The 20,323-nt window shown below is 35.7% G+C and overlaps 2 protein-coding genes across 2 annotated transcripts in view; both read right to left on the minus strand.

Annotated features, from left to right (window-relative positions):
* SLC10A7 (solute carrier family 10 member 7) overlaps positions 1–20,323 on the minus strand; it is a gene marked incomplete in the record, with an annotated part of 2,703,821 nt that overhangs the window by 1,023,699 nt on the left and 1,659,799 nt on the right.
* Positions 11,761–20,323, minus strand: part of PROK1 (prokineticin 1) — a 125,646-nt gene continuing 117,083 nt past the window's right edge. The window contains exon 3 of the mRNA XM_044062238.1: positions 11,761–12,009. Coding sequence (XP_043918173.1) covers positions 11,890–12,009 — 120 coding nt within the window. The 3' untranslated portion in view covers positions 11,761–11,889. The remainder of the gene's footprint in view (positions 12,010–20,323) is intronic.

Raw genomic sequence — 20,323 nt, forward strand, 5'->3', positions numbered from 1 at the left:
GACTAGTTCACCTGCCTGAATACAAAGCAACCTACAGCAAGTTCTATGAGAACTGCCAGCCAGAATGCATAGTGTACCGAGCTCAATGCACCAATTGCACAGCATTCAGTGTTGGAAAACACTGAACAAATTAAAAACCAGAAAGCCCAACACCAAAATCCAAACAATGCTTTGGTCAAGCACCTCAGGGAATCTCATGGACACATTAAGTTTCTCTTCCATATCCTAGACTGGCTCAAAGAGGAGTTTTAAGGACCAATGAATGATTACTTGGAGAAGCGAGAACTCGAATGGCAGATTAGGCTCAATGCCAACAGAGGCACTGGACTGAACTTTCACGTCTAAAACCAGCATGCTAAACCTAAGGAAACATCACCATCATGTCTATTACTGAGACTAAAAGACACTGTTTTACCTGATTATTCATTGAAATCTTGTTTATCACTTACCAAAGACAGTCGATGTCTTACTGTAGTTAGAATTTATGTCTGAAGTGATCTGTGAAAATGCATGGACTTTTACGATTGAAGAATGGTCATGTTTATTTCTTTATATTTATTTTTAATACAAACAAATTTTCTAACCATGATCTCCAGTTCAATCTTTTACACCCTCAGGCATCTAATAACAGGGTAGTGTATGTAAGATCCACCTATCTTTAATGCAGAATGTCCTCAGTTGGTTCATTTGCATATATCCCATGAGCCTCTAGTGCAGCAGTTTTTAAAGAACCACACAGCAAAAATCCTAGCCAGGCCAGTTTTTTCTTAGTTTTTACAGATTTGTTTTATCTGTGACTTGTTCTAGCCTGTTAGGAGTGAGTTTTAGACATCCTTATGGTAATGGACATCAGCTGGGTTTATGTAAGCCTGCAAACTTAATTCCTCACTGTAGGTAGTGTGCTCACCTAACTTCTGAAAAGACTGTACAATAAAGGAGAATCTCATTTGAAGAAGAATCAAGAGTCTCTTTTTTTTATTTTATGAGTTTTGAATCTTCTGCAGTATTTTGAATAAACCTCTCAAGGTTTATCATAAGCTCAGAGCTAGACCTGCTCGTTCAGTTACCCTAAAGCTACTCAGACACTCATCTAAATTGGTTTGGTGGTATCATCTTCTAGTCTAGGAATGTTCCTATTACTGCATTATGTCTTTTTCTCAAGATATCATTACATCTGCACTTTTCATTTTATATTTACATATCTTCTTATTTTTATTGCTTCTGATACTTATGTTAACTTGACAGCAGCTTCAGTTTTAACATTTAGTTGTATTTTTGCTGTTATTTGTTCTATGGTAATTTTATTACCTCCTATACGTGTTTGTATTTGCCTTTGAGGATTGGGCCATGACTGAAAAGGATCCTCACACAAGTTCACATACCTAGGTAACAAAAAGAAAATGCATGTAATCCTGTTAAATGGAATGAATTTGAGAACTTTAAAATATATAAAAAATATTGGAATTACGGCACTGAAAAGGGTGAGGAGTCAATCATGGCATTTTTCGTCAGATGACTTTTTTTTATGTTGATGACCTATTTTTTCAGCTATTTAAAGCTGCTGTGTGCCATGTATCCAGAGGGATGAGTTTCCTGTGATTGCATTAGTTTTATTATTTTATTGCTTCTACTGTAACATCCTTTGTCTTTTCTTGGCTAGAAGATTTTTGGATTATTTCATTTTTTTTTTTTAATCTGGCTTCTAACATTTCCCATACAGTCTCCTGAGGTATTTGATATGTCTACCATGAGTTTCATTGAGACAGGTTTGTTTGAGTCTTTGACCATTGAAACTCAGTTAGCTGAGCAGTAATAATGGTGAGAACAAGACCCATGTTAAACACTGTCCCCATAGTTCACCGAGTTGGAATTAAACTGATCTTGATGGTGCAAGACACGATGAAACTCAAATGATAATTTGTTATAAACCTGCACATGCATGTCCATTTAGAGTACCATGTTGAGGAAAATCTCTGCCTTGTTGCTATATTCCAGCCTTCCACCATGAATCGGCACAAACTTGATGGCCACTCTCCCAGCCCTAGTATAGGGTATATGATGCTATCAGCCACTCCATTCCTCTGATTCCAGGATCTCTGGTTAAATCTGATGCATCTTGTACAGTACACATTCTTACAACTGTATTCGTTGAGAGTTTGCAGCAGAAAGTCAATAATAGATCTACGTGACAATTATTCATTTAAACAGCACAGTATTACAAAGCTTGTGAATACAGTACCAAACAATGCAATACTGGCTATTTTGTCATGTTATGTAAATGTATGTGGCTGAATTTTATTAACTGGTATCTTCATTCACCTACACATTTGTAATATCATTGTGCTATATTTAGTAATGCCACAATTCTCCTTACAAAACCTGACTCCTTCCCTTGGAGACTTGCAAAAAGTGTAAAGAGCAGACATCCTTTTGTGGTCAGAAAATGAACTAGTAAATATGATGACAAAGGACATTACATTGTGTGCATAAATTGCAAATTAAATATTAGGCAAACAGGCTTTCATAATCTATGCAGTGGTGTAGATAGGAGCTGAACAAAGACTAGGAATACTACAGGATCTAAGAAGAAAAAAGACTGATGTCCCTACCCAGGGACTGAGGGGAAGTTTTTAAGTAACCATAGCTGATCTACTGTTACCAACTATATTTATAGACTCAATTGATTACAGTTTCATTAGTTTATAATTTAGTACAGAGTTGGCCTGTGTTTGATAGACAAAATGCTAATACTAAGGAGATCTGGAGTTTTTTTTTTTTTTGCCATCCAGTGTGCTGTAACAGTATTGTTTTTTTTTTGGCATGCAACCAATGAAGAACAGAAATGTATTGAAAATAATGACATGGAACAAAACATTCTTTCTGCTTTGATCCAAAAATTGTAAATCAAAAAATGAATAAACAGTCCACATGAAAAAAAATGCTAGGTACTTAGTTTAATTGTACAGAGCTGTGTAATATACAGAGTCAAACATTTGAACTGTATTCCACTTTTAAAATAATTTTGTATACTTTTTAGATGGAAATTTGTTGGCCGTAGCTTCATTGCATGCCTGATATTTTTCAAACTGCTGTGTAAAATGCATTGGCCCTGATAAATTCATTTAAAAAATGTACAGTGGAAGTTGCTAAACCCTATTATACTGAAAACAGGTTTAAATGTATTGGCTGAAGTGTAAAATTTGTACTTTGATGTGTTCAATACTGACTGGCTGCAAACATTGTTGACAATAATTTAGAATTTTGCATCCTATTTAACAACCATCACTGAGATTACATTCAAATTGTCAGACTAGGAGACTGATAGGGTGAGGATGCTATGGTCAGTGCAGCTTTTGGCATCTATGGTAATATACATATTTTATTTAGAAGGTAATTCCACCCAAATATCTAGGCTTTATAAAAGTTTTTTTTTCCTTAATCCCAATCCAAGAGTCAAACGCAATGAAAACAAAATGTAAATCACGCATTAAGCCATTTATTTTCTTTTTAATATTTGTTTACATTTCATTAACTGGGTTAGTCAGACTGGGCCAAGGGCCTCTTTTCATGGAAGATCCAAGCTGGTATCTTACTGGCTAGTAGAAATTTGACAAGATCACTGGGAAAATTCCCCTTCTGTTTTCATTTGGGGAAAGAGATTGGGTGTTACACACCCTGACTTTAATTTTCCTGTCCAGGTGTGGAGTCAGCCAGGAGGAACCGGGAGAAAATGGCTGCTGCCAGCCAAGGCAATTTGGAAGTTAAATATGTTGAAAATGAAAAACAAAATGGTAGAATCACTACCAGAAATGTTTTCAGGTGATGTGGGAGCAGAGAAAATGTCTGCCAATAGGGAGGAGATGGAGCTAAATACAGTGGTGGAGATGAATATTTCCAGATGGTGGATTAAGTTCAAGAAGAAATACAAAAAAGCATTTTAGAATGTATAGAAAAGAAAGGGAAAAAAGAAAAATGGAATACAAAATATTAAGTCAAAAATATTTAAAGGCTTGATAGAAAAAAAATGTTTTATGAAAATTATTTAGAAGAAATCAGAATAAGGTTAAATTGTTTTATAAGCAAAAACATTGCTTATTACAACAGCAAAGCAGCACCAAAACTATGTAAGTTAGTGAAAGAGAAGAGAATTAAAGAAAGAAGGGAAACAAGTTAAAAAAAAAAAAAAGGAGAAATATATGAAATTAAAGAATATGTATTAGATTTATATAGTAAAAAGGAAGCTAACATACAACAACGTTATAATGGTGAAAAAAATAAATAAGGAAGATGATGAATATTTAGAGAGAAAAAATATATAAATGAGTTGAATTAGATCTTGAAAGATATTAAGGTTAAGTGAGCTACAGGTTTGGATGGAATTGAATAGAGTATGTATAAAGAAATGTATGGCAAAAATGGTTATAGAAGTAATGAATGAGTGGCTAGAACGAGGAATTAAGTATTAAGAAATGTGCACAGGTGTGAAAATGTATATTAACAAAAGGAGATAAAATGAAAAAAAAAAATTGGAGACCAATTGCACTGAATAGCACAGATTATAAAACTTTCATGAGAATAGTAACAAAGTCGACAATGTAAAATAGATTATATGATCAGAATTTGTGAGAAGAAATTGGAATCAAGAACTATTGTGGATAATAAGGGAAGTAATTGATATTAATAAAATCATGATAGGTGATGTCTGTAAGGCATATGATAGCGTTCAGTATAAAGCATTATGGAAAATTTTACAAGCATATAACATATGTGAAAACAATATACGTAATTACATTGATTTATGAAAAGAATTATGTGAAACTGAATGTAAACAGTTTGAAAATAGTGTGGTATAAAACTAGGATGTCCTGCAAGCAGTATGATCTTTGCTATAATCATGAACACAATAGTAATGGAAATTAATAAAATGTCAAGTAAGGGAGGATATAGAATGATGAAGGAGATACAGTTACCAATAATGTATACTTACACTGATATTGTAGTAATAGCAAAAAAATAAATCTGGATGGAAAAAAATAATGAAAAATTGAGTACACAATTGAAAACATTGGTTTAAGCATAAATAAAGAGAAAAGCAAGGATTTGGGTATGAAGGTATTATAGGAGGTGTGGAATATAATGAAATGAGTATAGTTATTTTAAGAATAGTAATTGGAAGGGCAGAATGCAGACATGAACAATGGGATAAAGTTATTAAAGGAATCAAAGAAATGCTCACATTCTGGAAGACGTATAGGTTTTCATACAACAAGAAAGCACATTTAGTAAAAATATTAGGTAAAATAGCTTATATTGCAAATGTTTGTGATGCCAATTTAATTATGAAAAATAAATTATGCAGACATTTTTTCATTTGTTTGGGGGTCAAGATTGAAGCCAGTTAAGGGGACTTTTGTATAAGAAAGATGAACAAGGGGGATTGGGGCTGATAAATCAAATTGTGCATGCAGCCTCTTTAAGTATATATGAAATACTAAAAGAAATAATGAAAAATAAAGACTTGACAGAAACCATAATGTACTGTAAATACAGAGAAATTTGGGAAGAAATGGAAATGAAAAAAAAAGAGGTGAAAGTGTTATTAATGAAGAAATGATGGACTTTTACAGTAAAACTGTATTGTGGAAATTAAAAATGAATGTGATAGAAAAGAATGGCATGCTAACATTATATCTGTTTATTTGGTGGGTTCATGGAAAAAGTTAGAGATATATAAGAAGAAAGCAATAATGACGAGATACAGAAATTATGAAAGAATTAAAGAATGCAATGATTTTTTGTGGAGGTTGTCCATAGGAAAATTAACCAGTTGGGGCAAATGCCTTACAAGAGAAAACAGGATAGAATATATAATAAATTAAAAGAACTGGAAACTACAGAACATGTTTTTTTTATTGCGAGAGAATTCAAAAACTGTGGAAAGAAGAAGTATGTAAACATGATGTGATTAAACGTTATTTAAATTTTGAAAATTTTTTTTATGGGATAAGATCCCAGAATGAAGTTAAGAAAATGAAAAGAATTGTATTCTATGTAACATGGACTATATGGAATGAAAGACTTAATGAAATCAGATACAATGAAAAATGGATATTGAAAAAATATTGTTTTGGTTCTGGATAAAAGAGGGGGGAATACTTAAAATGGAAATATTAATATATTGAATGATGTTAAAATATGTAAAAAATATGAATTGTATATATGTGCTGAGGGATCTTTTACATCCACCAATGAAGGCAGATTGCCCCTGTTTAACATTAAACCTTGCCCGTAAAACAAAATCACTATGGCATGATAATTCCACATCAAGCCATTTTGGAGTACAGCAACTGACAAGATTAATTTTTAACCACTTGGGAGTGATGCAGAAGCCATACTACATTTGTATTCCTCAAAGGTTACAAAATGTTGGAAATTATGTTTTTGTTCAGAGCCATCCAATAGTGGCAATTGTTTGGGACAGGTAGGTAACGTACTTGGCAAATTACAGGATTGCTGTTAAATGTTTACCTCACTACTTGGTCTTGCCACTTGTCATGGGGTAACCTTTTAGGATCATGGAAGAGCTGGAAGAAAACTGGTTGAAATGTTGCCAAGATACAGAGACATTTAGAAATTATCATGAAGTTTGTAATGTCTATTGAGCATCTGCAGGATTGGTTTAATGTGCATTTTACATGTTGCTTTTTAGAAGTAATTGCATTATCTGCTGCTCCTCATTTCCCTGTTCACTGTTGTCCTGGATTCATCCATTACTTCCTTATACTGAGCTTAAGCCTACACATTTTGATTATCTGACCTTTGAAGCAGGAGTACAACTCTATAAACTGACCCAAGCTTTTTGGCTGCCTACCCAAGACACTTAAACTGTAAGGGAAAACCATAATGCTGTTGGAGTATCCCAGCACAAAAGAGAAGGCAACTGTAAAAAGGGATTGATGAGGGAGGAAGCGTAGTCCTTGATAAGTATGCTTTTTTATACTAAGATAAGTACAAGAGCTGGAACATGGAATGTTATGGATATTATTCCAGTCTCAGAAAAGAAATGATACAGGATATGGATAAGCAATACCTTCTATTAGAAATGAAATCTAATCCTCTTGATGTATGTATGGAATATTTTAACTTGATTAAGTTTATGACAAAAATTAATAATCTTTTATCAGTTGGGTAGAAGAGAGGAAATGCTAAGGATAGGTGACGGAATATCTTTTCGCTATCCCAAATGTTGGTGAAATCTGATGGATTGATGAAGGATGATTTTATTGTTGAAGATATAACATTAATACATTTCAGAAAAGAATCATATGCTAGGAATGAAATGGTTCTTCTCCTTAATGAATCTGCTGTACAGTAAGAGAGAGGATGGATACCAGTGAGGAACAGCATCAACAGTGCTTTTCTTTTAGGTGAGACACATAAATGTAACAGTAGGTCAGATCTGTGCACCAAATGAAGTGACTGAAGGCACACAAAGAACATTTTTGTAGACAGGTGATGGGTTTGCTATGCCTTATGACATCAAGCTTGTGTTTGATGACTTCATAGCTCAGACTGGCAGTGATAGAATAGCATTACTGGACTACATGTCTCTGCTTATAAAATGAATGGCAATATTGAATGACTTGTATTATTAAATGTCCCAAGTATTGTATGAACTAGGAATATATTATTCAACCAGAAGAATATACATGGATGGTGTGGATATCCCCTTCAATGTAATTCCATGGATTGTTACTGAGTTTCTCAGATGGAGTTCATTGATCTTGTGCCACCCTACAGAAATACTTTTAAAAGTGTAACTGTAAGTTTCATAGTGCACTGTTTACATGTTCACATCATGTAATTGAGGTACTTGGAATTTTATGTCTTGCAGTTGTTAATGCATAAGTAGGAAGTGGCAATCATTACTACAGGATATGTATGCATACAAAAGCATAAGTTATACATCAAATCACTGCTTGTTTGGAAAAATACAGCTATATGTGAAGAAAATCAAGTCAGGTTAGTCTAGTTGATTTTCTATTGACAGATTAAAAGAGGTACACATGTTGAAAAAAAAAATTTCTACCTAGAGCTTAAGAATGAACTCCCTGGAGCTTGACAATCAGTGCTGCCTATTTGTTCAGGTTACAAGAGGAAATGCCATGGCTGTGCTTGGCAGATGAAAAGGATCTAGAAAAGAAAACTGCATTCCTAGCACTGATGTAAAACAAACAAAGTCCTGGTCTAGTTCTCTAATTGCTCCAAAACACTTCTGTGCGCCAAAAAAAAGGTTTAATAAGCAAAGCTTTCGGGTTAACCACCCTTCATCAGTACATAACATTGAATAAATTCTCAAACCATTTAAATAAGGATAACTATTAAGACACATGATTCAGCCAGCCTAACAAAAACATCTTCCAATTACATATTTAAAACACTGCTTATTTGCATAAAAATTCTTTAGAAATCTAATACAACACTTAATGCATTCTACATATATAATTCCATAAATACTCCTGTTTATTCCTCAAAACTTCTAAATAATCTATAATATATAAATTAAAAAATATATATATTAAAAAATCACGTAGAAAAAAATGACTAGAAAATTACAAGAACGTATAATAGAACATAAATCGGAAATTAGAAGGGGAATATTAACTAATGCACTTAGTAAACATATTGTTGAAAATGAGGGTCATACTTTTAAATTTAGAGTGATATGTGAAGTAAATTTAGGTATGAGGGGAGGGGATGTTAACAATGTTAGAATTGAGAGAATTTGAATGGATCATTAGGTTAGATGCTGAGGCAAAACTAGGTTTGAATGTAACAGTTAGTTTAAAGCCAATATTAATTAAAAGGCAGAGAGAAAATATTTAATTTTTTATGAACGTGGTTTTTTAATATATATATATATATATATATATTTTTAATTTATATATTATATTTTAGATTATTTAGAAGTTTTGAGGAATATTTAAACATGAGTATTTATGGAATTATATATGTAGAATGCATTAAGTATTGTATTAGATTTCTAAAGAATTTTTATGCAAATAAGCAGTGTTTTAAATATGTAATTGGAAGATGTTTTTGTTAGGCTGGCTGAATCATGTGTCTTAATAGTTGTCCTTATTTAAATGGTTTTAGAATTTATTCAATGTTATGTACTGATGAAGGGTGGTTAACTCGAAAGCTTTGCTTATTAAAACTTTTTTTTGGCTCACAGAAGGATTTTACTGATGCACAGAAAGCTGTCAGAACAATTAAAAAAAATAATAAATAAAATCAAATTGAGTATTGGTGGCAAAAAGTTTTGGCAGTTAGAAAAAAGAGGTAAAAATAATTTACCTAAAGGTAAAAAGGAGGTGGGTAGGTGGAAAGACAGGGAAGCACAAGAAACCACAGAGAAAAAAGTGCACAGAACTCTATACTGGTTTGTCCATGAGCTCTCTCACATAGCCAGTAGTCACAATACTCATATCAAAAATAAAGATGGCAGGCCTTTATCAGATGATGAAGAACAACACAGTACATGGATGTACTGCAAGATGCACTAGTATGTTATCGACATAATGATTATGATCAAATACCTGTTTCCTTTCAGTAAACCATCAGCTCTGCAAAGATGATGAAAGCAAATTGAGAGATGAATTTTGACTGTGGCAGATCTGACATACTTGTTCAACCTGATTTGTGAAGTGATTATATGCCAGATGACTGGCGATGTGTAGTGACTGTAGCAGTTAAAAAAGTAGCTTCATTAAGAACTGGACGGGTACCACTGTCTGCCCCAGGAAGGTATTCTGGAGTACCTCCAGAACCAGTGAAAGACTCATAATTTAGTTATACCCTTTAGACTTTGCCTGTAACTTATGCTTGAGCTGTTTTTGCTAGACAATACTTATGTTAATGCTTCATTTAGACACCAACCAGGGTATTGTGCTTTTTGCTTTCTCCAAAATTGCTAGTCAGGTATAGAAATGAATGGTAATGTAGTTTGAAGCACATTTTTCTCTCTATGCAACATAAACAAATCTCAACATTAGTAAATCTAAGCTAGGTAGTGTTATGGTAAAAAACCTCTTAGCCCCCTGCAGAGAGAGATCGTTTTACATTGTTTTTAGGTTATGTGATTTTAGTTGTCTTTGCCATTTTTATTTAGTTTGTGATTTGGTTCATGGAATGAATGTACAGTGTTGTACAATACAAACAGTTTTTGTTTCAAATAAGTACTGCCAAATTATTATATTTGATTCTTATAGAGGAAGGTGGTGAATACCATTATATATGAACTTCCTTCGTATCCAAAAAGCTTTTGACATGCTATGTAGAGAATTACTTTGGTGGCTACTAAAGCAGATTATTTTCTGTAGAAACTGCATAAACCTCTTCAGATCATTATTGTATGTAGACTTTTGGTAGTCCGTCAGCATTAGTATATCCATGACAGATATCCTTGATATTGTCACTGGTATTTAACAAAAGCTGCATGCTTTGACATTTTATCTTTGTCATCCATTTTGTGGACGTGCTTTGACATTTTATCTTTGTCATCCATTTTGTGGACTTTTATCACAAGAAAGACAATAGGTGATTCATCTTTTGATATTATTTGGAAGTTGGGCAAACATTACATGGATTTTGGGTGTTTGTTTTTACTGCTGTTGCCTATGCGCAATCCTGTATGCGCCATGAAAAATCCATATTTCTAATAATGAATTGAAAGAAAGGGCAAGTGTACAAGTCTGCAACATATTGTGTTCACGTTGTAAACACTTGCAGACTAGATACACCATCACAATGCCTGAAAGTCCATTTAAAGAAATATTGAAATGGAGCTGGAAGATAGCAGGAGAGAAAGACAGAGAGAGAAAACCAGAAGACATAGCTAAACATATTTATGGAGGACTCATTTGAGAAAAGGCAGAAGCCATAGCTGTGATCTAAGCTTGGTAGTCTATCCTTACTACCCAATGCTCTACCAGGAATGGGAAAGTTTAAGCAGGCAAGCATTCAAGGCAGTTTTCTTTAGTAGCTTTGCACCCAGTAATAATGGTCCAGCAGACTAGCACAAGGGCCAAGAGTTGTTAATGAGCTTCAGTCCTGTTCTGAGTTGCATTACCTCATTTTCAAGTTGCATACTTCCAAAGGAACAAGTCTCTTAACAGCACCATAGTTCCTGCAAAACATTTCTGAAGAGACAATTGTGCCTAGTAGGCCTTATATGAGTAAAATATAAAAGTTTCCTTATTGACTGGTTTAACTACGTTACACTTCTGCTATTCCATTTGGCTGTTTCCATTGAAAATTTCCTTTGAAGCTGTGAAGTTCGTGTCTGTAAACAAAGTCTAACCTGATTGCATTGTGGAATCATATTAATTTTATCATTTGTGGAGATAGCCTAGCCAACATATTCCATTTCACACAAACCTAATCCTACTGTTAGTCCAGATTTGAATCAAACTGATGGTTTGACTTTTTATTCCCCCTAATTACAGTTTGTATTCATGTGTTTTGTTAATGAATTGAACAGAGTGCAAAATCACAGGTTTTGGAATAATACAGGTCATTGTCAAGTTAAAGAACTGCATATATATTATGTAGGTAGTTTTACCATTGATTACGTTCCAAAGCCTCATTAATGTAACCAGGTTTGGAGACTGGATAGGTTGTGCTTTGACACTGGACCAGTCTCTCTCTTCTTTACTAACATTAGACAGACACAATGATCAGCTTTGGTTAGGGCATTTCTTCAAGTTACAAAAACAGTTACTTTTTAATGACACAAAGAAACAAAAAAAGCACAGCAGAATTTGCCACATCTTCCCCAGTATGGATATCACAGTGATGCTTCTTGTGTGGAAAAGTCATTGTTAGGTATTAGAAGTCTATTCTTTTGAAATCCTCTGAACATCGGTATTTACCATCCAGAAATTTAACACATGTCAGTGCTGGGAGACACGGGCAGGTACGATGTATGCGTTTTCCATAAAAAGGAATCTAAACAGAGAATCAAGACAGTAGTAAACAGTTACTTTTTTTCTGTTTAGTTACATCAGTGCTGCAGTGTAGTATATCTTCTCAAAGAAAAACATCAGATTTTTAGCTAAGGCATTCATATTTTTATAAACACTGTAGTGCAGACATAAAGTAGTAAGGGACAAAAAGCTACATTCCTTTTTCTGATCCTATTATTGGAACTGAGTTAATTTCCTGTTTGTGGCTGTATCTTGTTTGTCACTTTCATTTCATGTATGAATATACAGAAAAAAGAAAATAAGGTCATACATACCTAAACATATTTTTTTCAGCTGTTAACTCCTAATATCCCCCTTTCTGTTTTCCCCAGTTCATTGTGGTTGTCTCTTTTGATTTGCAATGCAAAACCTTATTAAATTAGTTAGATTTGTTATTTATTTTTTTTTTATCTTCCCTGCTTTACATTTCCTCTGAAAATGTGCTTTGAAATCATTCATTTTTGTTTTTGTTTATAGATAAAAACATTAGTAGATTGACATCTACTCGAAACATATTCGGAGTATGAACAATATGATCATAGATCCAAACATATCACTATAACATGTATTAAGCATGCAGAAATAAAGCTAATCATCCTTGCTCGGCCTGATCTAAAAATGAATGTAGAGCAAAGTGAATTGAGATTGATAAATGAAACTCTTTAGCACATCAGTCTTCCAAGTGCAGATGGGCCTTTAATGAGTTTAAGGAATCATCATACCTGCTCTATATGGAAGTAGCATCTAGTCTCACACTTAATTATTCTGTCAGTCATTTTTTTCTGCTATTATTTTTATTCCTTTCCCCATCCACTAAACTCATCTGCTTTAATATCCCAATATTTATTTATATTTTTCTTTTTGGAGAATGGTGAAAATGGAAGGGCTAGTGCCAGTTGTCATCATATTGCAGAGTGCTTATTTGATTTATTCCCAACCCCCTTGATTTGTCCCAGCCTACCACTGAGGTGGTGTTGAAAACTAACCCCAGTTCACTAGCTGTCCATTTATTCCTTTCAGTCTCCACCAGAAGGCAATTTGTGATCCCAGTACTCTTCCCACAAGACAGGAGGACTGGGTCCCCCTCCTTGTGACTCAGCTTTCAAGCACTGAAAAGATAATTTTCTCCTAATAACTCTGCTTGCTAATTTTGTCCATTGGCTCTACTGTTTTTTTAGCCTCAGGATCTTTATTTAAATAGTTCTACATGTTAAGGTATCCGCAAACATAATACCATTTCCTTTGCAGTGTAATCATGTTTTCATTGATTGTAAAATGAATAGTTGGAAGCATTCAGATAACCTTACTTATTGATTTCTTTACTGTGTAATGTTTCATTAATACAGATACTGTTTAATTTTCCAGTAATGCAATGATACATAATGCACATCAATGTTTTGTATGGTGATAGTTGTAGCTTATTTGGAACCAGCTTATTGTACCTTACCTCACTTATAAAGGACTTACTAGCACATTTGACAATATCTAACTTTGTTCTACATTCATACGCTCACAGGTTCATAGGTAGATACTAGGCTATCAGTCTGCAGACTATTAAAAATCTAACCAATAACCAGAATTCAGAATCTTGTACCCATGAGGTGAAGGACTTAAGCATTATGCCACTCCTACCTCAAGGTTATAGCACCCCAGATGAGATGTGAACCCACAATCCCTGAATTAGGAGGCCAGTGCCTTATCCATTAGACCATTGGGGCCTAAAAGTACTTGTCAGATCCCAGTTGTTCTATGTATCTCCGTTCCAATATACCATGTTGATCACCAATCTCATAAAACATATCTCATTAGACAGACCTGGAAGAAACTACTTTCCTGTAGTATATAATACAGTGACTCATCAGTATGGAAAACCAAAACAGTTTTGTGCAATCACACACCTCGTAGAAATATAATTTTATTTTTGCAGATGGACAAGCACCCTTGCACCCCATTACTTTAGTATTCTTACACTGAGGACATTGCAGCTTGCATAAACAACAACAAAACAAACACTGCATAACTACACTTTGACGTGTTCAGCACTCAAAAGTGTGAACCTGTGTATGCAAGTTTAAAGCAAAGAAGCAAAAACTAAGATTTGCTGCTTTACTTTTAAAGCATTTCTTCAGGGGAGAGTTTGCCCTGGGTCTCTATCATATCATTGAAGATGTACATCATTGAATGCCATTTCATCGGTAATGCTGTTCACCGAACCCCCCACTCCCTGCTAATTACATATACCAACTCCAAGATTACACTACAGTGTGAAAAGTGCAAATTTCCTGATCCCCATTGTAATGCAATCTCAGTCAGAATGGTTCGACAAATGTCATGTTTGATGAAACAAAACAAAAAAAAAAAAAACATTCTAAGTGCCATTCAATGATGTGACTCTTCAATTAAATAATAAGTACCCCTTTGCCCCTAGCCCTGTATATGAACGTTATTGTGTGTGTATATATACATAAAATTATCTAAACCACATATCAACAGCAAAAATAGACAGAAAATGTCTGAACACAAAATATCAACAAAATCTAATCACATCCAAAATCAATGTTACGGCAGGGAGGCTCACCCCTGCTCATTATATACACCAACTCTGAAGTAGTGCAACAGTGGGGGAATGGCATAAACCCCTCCTTAGTATAACTTTGATTTTGTTGATATTTTTGTTTTTAGATATTTTTTTGTCGACATATATTTTTTGGTGCTGAAATTATGTCTAGAATATTTTAAGTACACACACACATCATGATGTCTATGTCTATATATATATATATATATATATATATATATATATATATATATATATATATGTGTGTGTGTGTGCATGTGTGTATGCTGTACCTCAGAGAAAAGGGAATTCTTTGAGACACTACTGCATTTTAATTAATATATGAGAAAGCTGCTTAAACTTTAGTGTTACCATTTTTTGGTGTTAAAAGCTTCTGGAACTTCACTACTGGCTTTCTCTGAGTTGAACAGAAGTGCTTCAAAGACCTGCCTTGCTCCTAGTAAAAATAGTATTTGCTTTTTCATTAAGATGCCATTATGTCAGAGCAACAACAATATAACATTAAATCCAAAATATAACCTATCACAACAATATATAGCATACATGCAAACATAAGGGAAGCATCCCAGCATGGGCCAACACAAAAGGATGTAGTGCAAAAGTGAACTGAAGATGGTACATTTGTATATATATATATATATATATATATATATATATATATATATATATATACACACACACATATATATATATATGTATACGTGCATACATATATATGTGTGTACATATAATGTATATACATATATATATGTACACATATATACATACATTTTATGTATATATATATATATATATATATATGTATACATGCACATATTTATATGTATATATATATATATACACACACATATATATATATATATATACATACACACACATATCTATATCTATCTACCTTTTAATGCAACTGTATTCCCGTTGCCCTTATAAGAATATATCCGTGTAGCACAAGGAGATACTGCCAGCACAGCTAGCTAGAATTTTGTAAATATATGTCATTTGTGAATGTCAAACTAAGTTATATAAGATGCTTGTGTGACAAATGTATTAGAACTGTATGTCATGTGTATATCAAACTGCTCTGTACAGATGTTTGTGCTGAGAAGGTATTTGTAAAGTGTTTGTGCTTAAAATGTATCCTACTGGAAGAGAACAGAAATGTACATGCCATGCACTGTTGTACCTGTTTAAATGTATATGTTAACAGAGGAAACTAGAGGGTTAACCTCAGTCCAGAAAACTTTAGAAAAATATCTGAAATGAAATTACTTTATAGGCTAGGCCATAAAGATGCTTCACTGCAGCCAGAGACACAAACTCTGTACTAGGAAGCTTTCTGTATTATCTTTGGGGTGAACTAATTGCTAGTCTGGAATCATAAAGGAATGCAATTTTTTTATGACTTCCAGCACCTGCCAAAGATCTGAGCAAAAGCCCTTGTCTCGGTATTTTTACAGGTAGATGCTAAATACCCCCAGCTGCCAGTAACTGGGGATTTGCATGAGAACTAAAAGTCAGGTGACCAGAAATTGTCATTCTGGAAGCTATCCCAGCAATAATGTTTTAGATATTTGACCTGACAACAAGAAGAACCATTCACCTCATCTGCCTTGCTGTAAGTAAGTTATTAGGTATAGTGACTCTCTTAGATATAGTCTGGAATAAAGCAAAGCTTAATTTAGATTTTGTTTTCTTTGTGGGTGTGAGTCTGTAATTCAATGTTATTTAAAATATTTCCTGTGATTTTGAACTCTGATGTTGCTGTGAATATATATTATCATTATTATTATTTATTATATTGTATTATTATTATTTATTATATATATATATATTATTATAGTATTGTCTTGTTCTTTTATAATTTATTATTAAATATATTTAAAATGTTCATTGTGGCTGATCCGTGTAAAGATATTTAAGTTTTGAGAGCACTTGCATATTTATTTGGTGACACTGTGTGGGCCACTCCTAATAGCCTTGCTCTTGGTCAAACTACCATTTGTATTAGTATTAATATTACACAGTAAAATTGGACACCCTTTGCTATGGGCCCTAAAGTAGCTGGTAAGTAGTGACTGGTGGCAGTGGCAACTACCATATAGTCTGGGCAGAAGGGGGTATAGCTAGTAAACTTGTGTCAACCTTTCCCAGGTGTGTGTGTAAATCAAACCTCAAAGAGTGTATGTCTGTCAGCTACTTGGGCAGGGACACAAAGCACTAGTTGGACAGAGAGGGTGCTGGAGGTGTTCGCATGGTCACTCAACTGAGATCTCAACTCTATAGCTGTGCCATTGGGGAGTCTTATTGGAGATCTGGAGGAACCATCCCTGGACTGACTGTGGTCTCTGTGTGCACTTAAGGGAAATTGCACTTGATGTAGAGAGCTGCATCTGGAAATACTGTGTGTGTACTTGTTATCCTCCCAGTGAACATTCCCCCACTGTTGCCAGTGGTGAGGATTGAGGCTCCTTGATTACTGGTCCAGTGGTTGGTCATCACATATTAATTGGCTGGCAGTGGTGGGATCACATCACATATTGGGATTCAGTGGTGTGGATATTGAAATCCTGTAAACTGTGGTCACTAAAGAAGGTGTTTGTACTCTGAAGTAGCCACACAGTAGACATTTAGAGTTTCATATCACAATAGCTTTATTTATTTTTTTGTTAGCTTAGTTAGTCAGGGAGAGCAGGCAAAGATGTCAGCAGAGGATTATAGCAAGCTGACATGGAACCAGTTGGCTGAGATGTGCAGAGACCAAGGGAGGATGCACAACTCTCAGAAAATGGACAGTTCAGTTTTTCCTCAGAGGACTTAAAAATCTGTCTGGAGTTAAAAAGACTTGAACTGGAGGCCAGGCATTTGGAACTAGAATCAGCAGAGAGACTGCAGTGTTGGAGGCTGAAGAAAAGAAAAAAACAGATGGAATTAGAATCAGCAGAGAGACAGAGATCTGGAAGCTGAAGAAAATGAGAGGCAGAGGCAACATGAAAAGGAACGTTTGGAGGCTGAAGAAAAGGAAAAACAGATGGAATTAGAATCAGCAGAGAGACTGAGAGGTCTGGAAGCTGAAGAAAATGAGAGGCAAAGGCAACATGAAAAGGAGATGCTGACTCTTTGCTAGCATCATGGAGGTAACTGGGAAGGGAGTAACCGAACCCCAGAAGGAATAAAGGTCAGTACATTTCTTCCACAGTTTACAATTTTGATAGTTTTATTCCTATGTTTGAAAGGGTTGTAAACTGTATAATGTTGACCAAGGGCTCTCGGTACGTTTCCTGACTCCATGGTAAAGATGTAACTGCTGTTTCTAAATTGTCTAATATTGATTGTCTAGACTATAACCAATTAAAGAAATGCTTATTAGTGTTTTAAGTTAACACCTGAAGCTTATAGAAAAAAGTTTCATGAGCATAGGTGCAAGGCAGATGAAAGTGTGTGTGATTATATTGCTGAGTTAAGCACTTATTTTCATAAGTGTGTGAGTGGGTGTCAGGTCACCACTTTTGAAGGGCTGGCAGACCTTCTGGTAAGGGAACAAGCCCTTAGCACTTTTTCTGAGCACATGAGAATCTGGTTGGCAGATAGTGAGTACAACACCTCAGATGACTTAGGGAAGAAAAGGAGACCTATACCTAGCAAGCAGGCCATCACTGCATAGGAAAGGGATACCCAGTGCTGCACATGGATATAAGAGAACCCATGGTGGGCAGCCTAAACCTCCCCAATAGAGTCTGCCAGTAAAAGGGGAAGCCACTAGTTCAGGTACATGACCAGGGTCAAGGGTTAAATGTTTTAAATAAAACCAGTGGGGCCAGGTAGCATATAGATGTCCATGGAGGCAAGGTGGGGAACAAACGGTAGGCGAGTCAGCAAGTGATAATAACAGAATGCCAGTTCTAAGTTGTCTGGAGTCAACAAGGGTACCAAACTACCACAATACATTATATTGTTTCCTAATAGATGAGAAACAGGCCACTGCTAAGAGACGCAGCCTCTGACCTAACCATTGTGAAGCCTACAATGGTTGAAGAGGAGCACTACTTGCTTGAGCAGTCTACTCCAGTCAGAGCTGTATACCTTTGACTAGGGTTTACCTTGACTGGGAGGATGGGAAAGAAAACAAGCAAGTAGATGTGTGAGAATATCCCTGCACATGCCCTGAAAGGGAATGATTTTGATAGCCTGGGGGTGACACAGACAGACTGCACACTTGAAGCCAGGACTGGTGAGGTGGTTACTTCAGGGAGGGAGCTACCCTGTAGCAATAAGACTGAAGGTGAGCCAGAGCTGCTGGTGGATACTGATGTTCTCTTGGATAGAGTGTCTATAAGGGCAGAGGTGAGTAGTAGTACCCAGGCTGACAGTAAAGCACCGCTGTCAGAGGATAACAGACTTCCTGTGGAAAGGGAGCTGGGAAGGGTTACAAAAGGAGTGTTGAGAGAGGCTCAGACCCTACATTACAAGGCTTGAGGGAGGTAACTAGGGAGGCACCTGATTCTCAAGGAAAAGGGGAATCTGTATACTGGGTCAAAGGGTTACTGTATAGAGAGTGGGCCCCTGAGGGAGGGCTAGAAGGTGAGAAAATACATCAGTTGCCCTCTGGCACTTCTAGCCATAGCCCATGACATTCCCTTTGCAGGTCATATGGGCATAAACTGTACCAAGAGATGTATTATGCAGAACTTTTATTGGCCTGGGATTTCCAGGGATGTAACAGGGTATTGCAGCACCTGTGAGCAGTGCCAAAAAGTAGGTAAGGTAGGATACAAGGTCAAAACTCCTTTGATGCCTTTGCCTGTGATTGACGATCTATTTCAGAGGGTAATTTTGGATATTGTGAGGCCTGTGAGTACCCCAATTTCCACAGGAAAGAAGTATATCCTAGTGGTAGTAGAATATGCTACCAGATACCCTGAGGAGGTGGCTCTGTCCTCCATTGAGGCAGAAAAGGTGACAATGCTTTGTTAGAGATTTTCAGCAGGGTAGGTTTCTCAAAAGAAATACCGAGTGACAGCGATGCCAATTTCATGTCAGACCTGCTGGATTGTGTGTGGGAGCGTTGTGGGGTGAAGCACCTAAAGACCACCCCCTATCACCCCCAGATTAAGGGTCTGGTGGAGAGGTTAAATTCTACACTAAAGACCATGCTATGGGTATTTGCAGACCATTTTAAGAGGGAGTGGGACACATATTTTCCCCATCTGTTGTTTGTTTACAGAGAGGTGCCCCAGGAATCCACAGGTTTTTCACCCTTTGAGTTGCTGTATGGACATAGGGTGAGAGGACCTCTAGATTTGATTAGTGATAAGTGTGGGAGTGAGTGTGAATTTCAAAAGGAGTCTGTTGTGGCATATGTCCTAATCCTCAGGACAAGGCTTAGGGAACTCATGAGCTTGGCCCAGGAGAACCTGGCAGGAGCCCAACAGCAGAAAAAGGTATGGTACGACAGGAATGCTTATCAGAGAGTACGCTGTGGGGCAGCAGGTTATGGTTCTCATTCTTGTCAGACACAACAAGCTGCAGGCAGTTTGGGAGGGACCCTTCAAAGCTGTAAGGATGATCAGTGATAACTACCTTGTAGAACTGCTAGGCAGGAGAAAAAACTGTACCATGTTAACATGATGAAACCATACCATGATAGAGAGGCCCTGGTGTGACTTATTTGCAGTAGAAGACAGGAGGAGTCTGAGGGGGATCTATGGATACAGGATGCCAG

This window comes from Protopterus annectens, chromosome 2.part1 (genome assembly GCF_019279795.1).
Source record: "Protopterus annectens isolate FY-2018-M chromosome 2.part1, PAN1.0, whole genome shotgun sequence".
NCBI classification, from domain to species: domain Eukaryota; kingdom Metazoa; phylum Chordata; order Ceratodontiformes; family Protopteridae; genus Protopterus; species Protopterus annectens.